General features: G+C 50.9%; 1 protein-coding gene across 1 annotated transcript; it reads right to left on the reverse strand.

The window, feature by feature from the left end:
* Nucleotides 1-314: 314 nt before the first annotated feature.
* On the reverse strand, nt 315-6,757 carry LOC115409503 (toll-like receptor 13). Its single transcript, XM_030120714.1, has 4 exons — nt 6,640-6,757; nt 6,208-6,538; nt 617-734; nt 315-546 (listed from the first exon to the last, which is right to left on the reverse strand). The coding sequence occupies exons 2-4, from the start codon at nt 6,494-6,496 to the stop codon at nt 315-317; spliced, it is 639 nt and encodes a 212-aa protein (XP_029976574.1). The 5' UTR covers nt 6,497-6,538; nt 6,640-6,757.
* Nucleotides 6,758-9,218: the final 2,461 nt, after the last annotated feature.

A 9,218-nucleotide genomic window follows, 5' to 3' on the forward strand; every position in this document is an offset into this window, starting at 1 on the left:
GTCAAGAAAACACCCGATGGAGACAAAAGGACTGAGAAGACAACAGAAAATACATTTGTCCCACTTGAACGCCAGCCTCTACTGCCCCCTATTGCCCTCCACTGGCCTCGACTGACCCCAGCCCTCTTCTACGGCCCTCTGCTGCCCCCTACCCGTTTCTCCTGCCCTCGACTGCCCTCGACTGCCGCCTTACTGCCCTCTACTGGACTGACAGCTCAGCTGTCTGGATGTGAAGACATGTTCAAACTGCTGATCCAGTAGGTCTGGGTTCAGTTCTTCCTACTGTACCGGGACACTGTTGAGTGGCTGAAGGACTAGGGTCCACCCAAAAGGTCACTCTGATCCCGGGGGTCCCGGTCCGTCCCCAGAGCTCGCCGTACGTTCTGCCAGAAGACGGCGGGGTGCCCAGCGGCCCGCGGCCAGCTCAGGTAGGACCGCCTCTTGACCACACTCCTCATGCGGTGGTACGCAGTGAGGCGGTGGGCTGGGACGTCCTCCACGAACAGCAGGATCAGCACGTCTCTGTGCTCGTCGAACAGACGGTAGCTGTGAACGGCACGCGCTCCATCAGTCGCTGTCTCAGTGAGTGCACTGAAAGGAGAGGCGGCGCCCCCACCTGGCCGTCTGGATCTCTCTGGAACACCACTCGCTCTGCAGGTAGTGGCGGCTGATCACACAGATCGTCTTCCTGCTGCTGTAGATGGCGTCTGTGATGTTTTGTATGATGGGCCTGCCTGAAAAAAACAAACATCTTAGCAACATGCTAGCATTACCAAAAGGAATTAAACTACACGTTGCATTCACTTTATTTTTCTTCCATTAGTAAAGAGCAACTGCAAAATGGCAACTTCCTGGAAGAACTATGGAATAATGTAGTCAGTAATAATGGTCACAAATGGCAGAATTTGAATTTATGGAACGACTGGTACAGGAATAATCCATCCATCCATCCATTTTCTACCACTTATCCGGGGCCGGGTCTCGAGGGCAGCAGTCTCAGCAGAGATGCCCAGACTTCAATGTCCCCAGACACTTCCTCCAGCTCCTCTGGGAGGATCCCAAGGCGTTCCCAGGCCAGCCGCAAGGCATAGTCTCTCCAGCTTGTCCGAGGTCTTCCCCGGGGTCTCCTCCCGGTGGGACATGCCCAGAACTCCTCCCCAGGGAGGCGTCCAGGAGGTTCCATCCTAAACAGAAGCTGAGCCTCCTCAGCTGCTCCTCTGGATGTGGAGGAGTAGCGGCTCTACTCCGAGCTCCTCCCTGGTGACTGAGCTCCTCCCCCTATCTCTAAGGGAGTCCAGCCCCCCTACGGAGGAAGCTCATTTCAGCCGCTTGTATCTGGGATCTTGTCCTTTCGGTCATGACCCAAAGCTCATGACCATAGGTGAGGGTGGGACCAAGGATTGACCGGTAAATCGAGAGCTTCTCCTTTCAGCTCAGCTTCTTCACCACAACGGACCAATACAACGACTGATCACTGCAGCCACTGCACCAATCCTCCTGTCAATCTCACGCTCCATCCATCCCCCACTCGTGAACAAGACCCCAAGATACTGAAACTCCTCCACCTGGGCCAGAGTCTCTCCACCGACCTGGAGAGGACAGACCACCTTCTTTCGATCGAGGACCATGGCCTCAGATTTGGAGGTGCTAATCCTCATCCCTGTTGCGTCACACACGACTGCGAACCGCCCCAGTGCATGATGGTCCAGATTTGAATGAGCCAACAGGACAACATCATCTGCAAAAAGCAAAGATGAAATCCTGTGGCTACCAAACCTGACCCCCTCCTGCCCCTGGCTGTGCCTCGAAATTCTGTCCATAAAAATGATGAACAGAGCCGGTGACAAAGGGCAGCCCTGCTGGAGTCCAACATGCACTGGGAACAGGTCCGACTTACTGCTGGCAATGTGGACCAGTCTCCTACTTCGGTCATACAGAGACCGGACGGCCCTGAACAAAGGGCCCCGGACTCCGTATTCCCGGAGTACCCCCCCACAAGACACCACGATGGACGCGGTCGAATGCCTTCTCCGAATCTACAAAACACATGTGGACTGGTTGGGCAAACTCCCACGAACCCTCTAGCACCCTATGGAGGGTATAGAGCTGGTCCAGTGTTCGACGACCAGGACGAAAACTGCATTGTTCCTCCTGAATCTGGAGTACCCTGGCATAGACTTTCCCGGGGAGGCTGAGTAGTGTGATCCCCCTATAGTTGGAGCACAACCTCCGGTCCCCCGTTTTAAACAGGGGGACCACCACCCTGGTCTGCCAATCCAGAGGCAATCAATCAATCAATCAATTTATTTTTGTATAGCCCAGTATCACAACAACAGTTGCCTCAGAGGGCTTCAAGATGTTACATTGATTGGTAAAAATAAAAACAGTGAATAAGCATAATGTTAATATGTCAAATTCACAGTAACGAGACAAAACAAAGCAACCACCACCTTAGACCCTCACATCCGGCAAGAAAAAATTCCAAAAACCCAGTGGGAAAAGAAATCTTGGGGAGAACCACAGTATGGAGGGATCCCTCTCCCAGGGACTGACAGCTTTGGCAACAGCTAGCACCGCCCCCGACCGCCACACGATGTTGGAGAGACGTGTCAACCAAGACAGTCCCTGCACATCCAGAGACTTAAAGGGCAACTTCGGTTTTTTGACACCTGGACCTTATTTATAGGTGTGTGGATGCTCATATACTCACTCAGACAAACATCGTTCAGCTCGGAGTCCTTCAGAAATTATTTAGATCTAACCAATTTAGCTGCACTTACCGGGGGCCACGGCAAGGGACCTTCAGCACGGGACATAATCTCTGCAAAATCGCTCATTTCGGCTATATTTTTCTATCCATCGCCAGTGTTATCATAAAGTCAGCTCATCCACTGTTTTCCACCTGAAGACAGCTGACAGTTTTTGCTAACTTAGCCACAATTAGCTCGGATGGGAGCGTTGTAGAGCTCCTCTCCCCAGCATAGAGGCACTTTGACTCGGCCTCGGCTGTCACGGTGCCTGGGTGCCTGACTTCCAGGGGCCGAGTTGGGGCCGATTGGGTAAACGGCCCGGAGCTTCTCCATGGAGGCTCCGGAGGTCCCAAAGCCGTCGTAGGCGTACCGTGCCCACGGGGACACGCCGTGGGCTCTCTCCCCGGCGGGAGGCTCCGGAGGTCCTGAAGCCGGCGGAGGCGCACTGCGCGCGCGCAGCTGCCGCGTTCCTCCCGGAGCTCTCTCCTCACCGGGAGGCTCCAGATCCAGATCAGCTGACCCACCTGAAGACAGTAGATGAGCTGACTTTATGATAACACTAGCGATGGATGAAAAAATATAGCCGAAATGAGCAATTTTGCAGAGATTATGTCCCGCGCTGAAGCTCCCTTGCTGTGGCCCCCGCTAAGGGCGGCTAAATCGTGTTAGGTATATACTTTATTAGCACTACTACTATGGGACAATTGTATTAACTGCACATTAGGTCGTTGTGACACTTGTTCCTGAAACAAGTACACCAAGGTTATAAGATGTTCTCCTAAAGTGTAAACATACCCACATGTTCCGGAGATGTCAACACTCACACACTAGTGTCCCAAACATCCTCGATAAGGATGTCAGCTCTTGGTTGGCAGCTGACATCAACACCAAATTATCCAATTGCGAACAAAGTCCAACCTATCTGTCGGGGCAGGCCCAACTCAGAAGAACATGGAATAAAAGCTCTGTCTCATCAACAATCAGTATCCTTTCGGGGCGAAATACTGCGTATCTTTCCCTGTAAGGTCCAGCGCTGAGCATTACATCTGGCTATACTTAAATAAATGGTAATAATCTGAAGTCAGTCCTTTTGACATTCTTTATACCAAGCATAGAATAAAAGAACCGGCTGAAGTCAGCTGGACAGAAGTTCTGGGCTCCAACAATTGGTTGGATCTAAATAACTTCTGAAGGACTCCGAGATGCGCGATGTTTGTCTGAGTGAGTATATGAGCATGCACACACCTATAAATAAGGTCCAGGTGTCAAAAAACCGGAGTTGCCCTTTAAGGTTCTCAGGGTGAATCTCATCCACTCCCGGTGCCTTGCGACCAAGGAGCTTACTGACCACCTCAGTGACTTCAGCTTGTGCGATGGACGAGTCCACCTCTGAGACCTCAGTCCACCTCTGAGACCTCAGCCTCTGCTTCCTCCACAGAAGACGTGGCGACGGGATTGAGGAGGTCCTCGAAGTATTCCTTCCACCGTCCAACAGTATCCCCAGTTGAGGTCAGCAGCTCTCCGCCTCCACTATAAACAGTGTTAGTGGAGGCCTGCTTTCCCCTCCTGAGGCGCCGGACGGTTTGCCAGAATTTCTTAGAGGCCGGCCGGGAGTCCTCCTCCATGGCCTCCCTGAACTCCTCCCAGACCCGAGTTTTTGCCTCCACAACCACTCGGGCTGCAGTTCGCTTGGCCTGCTGGTTCCTGTTAGCTGCTTCTGGAGTCCCATGAGCCAACAAGGCTCGATAGGACTCCTCCTTCAGCTTGACGGCAGCCCTTACTTCCGGTGTCCACCACCGGAAGTAAGGACACGACAGGCACCGGAGACCTTACAACCACAGCTCCGGGCAGCTGCTTCGACAATGGAGGTGGAGAACATGGTCCACGAGGACTCAATGTCCCCAGCCTCCCTCAGTATATGAGAAAAGCTCTCCTGGAGGTGGGAGTTGAAAACCATGCTGACAGAGGTTGCCACCAGATGCTCCCAGCAGACCCTCACAACACGTTTGGGTCTGCCAAGTCTGTCCTGTTTCCTCCTCCGCCAGTGAATCCAACTCACCACCAGGTGGTGATCGGTCAACAGCTCTGCTCCTCTCTTCAGGTGTCCAAAACACAAGGTCAGAGGTCAGATGACAACAAAGTCGATCATCGACCTCTGACCTAGGGTGTCCTGGTGCCAAGTGCACTTATGGACACCCCTGTGCTTGAACATGGTGTTTGTTATGGACAAACAGTGACTAGCACAGAAGTCCAATAACAAAACACCACCCGGGTTCAGATCAGGGAGGCCATGCATCCCAATCACCCCGTTCCAGGTCTCACTGTCTCTGCCCACGTGGGCGTTGAAGTCCCCCAGTGGAACCATGGAGTCCCCAGTCAGAGCACTGTCCAGCACCCCTCCCAGGGACTCCAAGAAGGCCGGGTACTCTGCACTGCTGTTCGGTCCATAAGCCGAAACAACAGTGAGGCACCTGTCTCTGACCCGAAGGCGCAGGGACATGACCCTCTCGTTCACTGAGGAGAACTCCAACACATGGCGGCTGAGCTGTAGGGCTATAAGCAAACCCACACCAGCCCGCCGCCTCTCACTGTGGGGAACGCCAGAGCAGTGGAGAGTCCAGCCCTTCTCGAGAGATTAGGTTCCAGAGCCCAGGCTATGTGTGGAGGTGAGTCCGACTATATCTAGCCGGTACCTCTCAACCTCCCTCACAAGCTCGGGCTCCTTCCCTCCCAATGAGTTGACATTCCATGTCCCTAGAGCCAGTCTCTGTGTCCGGGGATCGGGTCGCCGGGCACCCTGCCATCGGCTGCCACCCAATCCACACTGCACCTGGCCCCTTTGGTTCCCTCGGTAGGTGGTGAGCCCACCGGAGGTCAGGCCAACGTCGGCCCTTCGTGCTGAGCCCGGCCGTGCCCCGTGGACAAAGGTCCGGCCACCAGGTGCTCGTTTACGAGCCCCAACCCCAGGCCTGGCTCCAGGGTGGGACCCCGGCTGTGCCTTACCAGGTGACATAACTACCTTTGTTCTTTATCTGTGCATATGGGCTTTCGAATTGCTTTCAGTCTGGCCCGTCACCCAAGACCTGTTTGCCAAGGGAGACCTGACCAGGAGGCATAAAGCCCCTCGGCAACATAGCTCCTGGGATCTTGCGGGCGCTCAAACTCCCCCACCACTTTAAGGTGGCAGTTCTAGAGGGAGAGGTGGCAGTTCCAGGAGGAATTATCCCTCTAGAACAGGCATAATATTCCAAAATAAAACATGTTCACAAAAGAACTGAATGGAAAATGTAAATTCAAGGAAGAACACTGAGGAAGCTCTACTTCAAACATCTGCTTCAGCAAAGAGAAACTGTGTGAAACTATTGTTCCATCAGTTAATATTGTGTAATCACATGATGTTAAACCTCCACAGAGTCAACAATGTTCTGTCAGAATTCCTTCCTGGTTCCTCAAATACCTGGTTCAAAGTCTCTGTGGTGCAGACAGAGCTTCCAGCCCTGCTGTCCCTCCAGTTCTGGAACCAGCACTTCGTAGACCCAGGCCTCATCACACACATTGTAGGAGATGAAGGCGTCGTACTGGCAGCCGACGTCGCCCTTCCTCCTCTTGTTGTCGTAGAGGAAAGCCAAGAAGAGGTAGTAGGCATAGATGAGGTGAAACCTCAGGAAGTGGTGAATGAAGGAAGACAGGAGGACCAACAGGATGAGAGCAGCAATGGAGACGAAGCAGAGGAAGCTCACATCCATCCAACATGAGCGCACATCAAAGTCCAGAAGCCGTTCTCCTCGCTGGCTGACGGGAAAAGCACAAATGTAGCGGTAGCCATTAGCTACCTGTGTCTGGTTGTTGCTTGTGGCCCAGCGGACGAACCCAGAATTGGAGCACTCACATGTCAGGAGGTTCTCTGACAGGTCCAGGTAAGTCAGGGCAGGAAGGGACTGGAAGATGGTCTCGTTGATGATTGACACCTCATTTTCACTCAGTTTCAGAAACTTAAGTGCTGATAGCTTAGCTTCAGCTAGGAAGTCCAAAGACCTGAGGTTATTGTTGGAGAGGTCCAGTTCCTCCAGGTTTGTGAGAGGCCAGAAGACTTCCGGAGACAATTGTAACAGATTACTGTAAATTATCTGAAGACTTCTCAGTCGAGGGGTGTACTTAAAAGTGTCTGGGTGTAAAGGGTTTGTGAAAAAGTTCTCCGTCATCAGTCGTTCCAAAGATTTCAGTCCACTCAGCACATCTGCTTTAATGAAATCATGGTACAACTCAACTCCTTTCACAGTGAGAGTCGTCAGGTTGACCAGATTTGAAAACAGCGAGATGTTGTATGGTTGAAATGTCCCTGGTGGCGTGCTGAATATAAAAAATACCCTCAGATTTTTCACACTTGGTAGCCCAGAGAAAAGTTCTCTGTAATACTGAAACAGAGACACAGTGAGACTTTCAAGATCATCAAGTCCATTGAAAGCCCCGAGTTCAACAGCAAAGTCTTTGTCTGTCCCTAAATCCAGATCTCTGAGAGATGACAGACTGCTGAAGGCTCCTTGCTGAAGTTCGTCCAGGTGATTATTATGCAGATTCAGTAACTTTAGTTTCCCAAAATATGGTAAAGTGAAAGCGCCTGCAAAAGCAATGACCTCATTTTCCCCAATATTCAGATCTTCTAAGTCCTTCAGTTTCTCAAAGACACATCCCTGGAGGACGGAGATGCGATTGGACATCAGATTCAGACTCTTCAGCCTGGTCAGATCTCGGAAGTCCAGACAGTCCAGCTCACTGATGATGTTCTCGCTTAAATCGAGGTATTCCAGCATCGGCAGCGCCTGGAGAGCCAGTGACAGTTTGGACAGCTTGTTGTTCTTTAGTGACAAGATTCTGAGGATTTTGGTGGACCGGAAGGCATGTTTGGACATCCTGACAAAGGCATTAGAGGTAAAATTGACCTCAGAGAGGCCTGAGCAGGACTTCAGCAGGACATCATCCACACTTTCTATTTCCGTTGTGGTTATAACCAGAGTTCTCAGTGAAAGACGTTGGCATGCAATGTCAACAAGGCCATCTTCTATCCATGTCTGCATTAAACTCAGGTCAAGTTCTTGCAGTCTGCCAGTGGTCCTGAACATTGCCTTGTAAGTGCTGAGGCTAAAGTTAGTTCCTCTAATGGATAACCGTGTCAGATTCCTCAGAAATGTCTTGTTGGCTACGTCCCACTCCATGTTCTCGAGGCATTCTTCAAAGCTCAGGTCCTGCAGGTGAGGGAAGATGTCTTTTTTGAGGCTGAACTTGGTCAGAGGGTTCAGGCTCAGGTCTAGAGACATGAGGTTTGAGGCATTCAGAGGCTCGTTGTCTGACTGGAAAGACAATAGCCCGTTATAACTGAGATCCAAAGATACCAAAGTTTTGAGTGTCAGGGCCGGAATAATATTGGCAATTTTTTGCAGTTGGTTGGCGGCCAGCTGAATGATTCGTATAGAGATCAGAGGCTCAAAGGCTCGGGCAGAGATGAAGAAGATCTGGTTTATGTTCAGATTGAGATGAATGAGTCCAGAAAGACCCTGAAACATCTTGTCTGTCAGCTTTGTCAGTTCATTGTTGGCGATGGTGAGATTCACCAGCTCTGTCAAGTCAATAAAAGCTCCATCGTCCATGAGAGAGATGACATTTGAGTGAAGCTGAAGAGTTTCGAGCTTTGATAGGCCTCGTAAATCCACCTTGGAGATCCTCATTATTCCATTCTCAGACAGCTCCAGGATCCTAGCATTCCTGGGAATGTCGTCTGGGATGACGGCCAGATGGCGACTCGAGCAATCCACATCCACATCATTAGCATTAGCATCTAAGTAGACTACTGTGCAGTTCTTGAGTGAAAAAGCGAGAGAGAAGTCAAGCAGAAATGAGCAGAGCAGAAGTGAAAGCAGCAGCAGAGCAGAACTTCCTGCAGCTCCCATCTTGACCCTGGTCTGAGGTCTGTCTGGAGGTCTGAAGGGTCCACACAGGAAGTCAAGACATCAAAACTCATGCTGAGCCATGAACCATGACTTCATCCAATTCACTGCTGAGGCTAATGCTAACATTAGCTTGACAAGAAAACAGCAAAAATACCTCCTGAAAACATCAGATGTCCCATGTCAGTGGCATTAGCATGGAGCTACAGTATACATCATTAGCATTGGCCTATTTCCTCTGTATTTGTCATTAGCATGTATGTACAGTGCCTAGCATTAGCATTAGAACGTGTCCGCAGTACGTGTCACTTGCCTGCATCCACAATATCTCTCACTGGCTTCTCATGAACACCCAGAACATTTAAAAAAGTTCCTTTGCTCTCCGGGTCTAATAAATAGTTACCTTACAAATACTGTACCAGTGGACATTAACTGTGTGAAGTAAAAGGTGCTTTAGTCCACAAGTTAGCTCATAACTCAAAGCAACTTTCTTGTTAACTTAAATAAAATTACTCTTTTGAAGAAG

This window comes from Salarias fasciatus, chromosome 22, assembly GCF_902148845.1.
Source record: "Salarias fasciatus chromosome 22, fSalaFa1.1, whole genome shotgun sequence".
NCBI lineage: Eukaryota > Metazoa > Chordata > Actinopteri > Blenniiformes > Blenniidae > Salarias > Salarias fasciatus.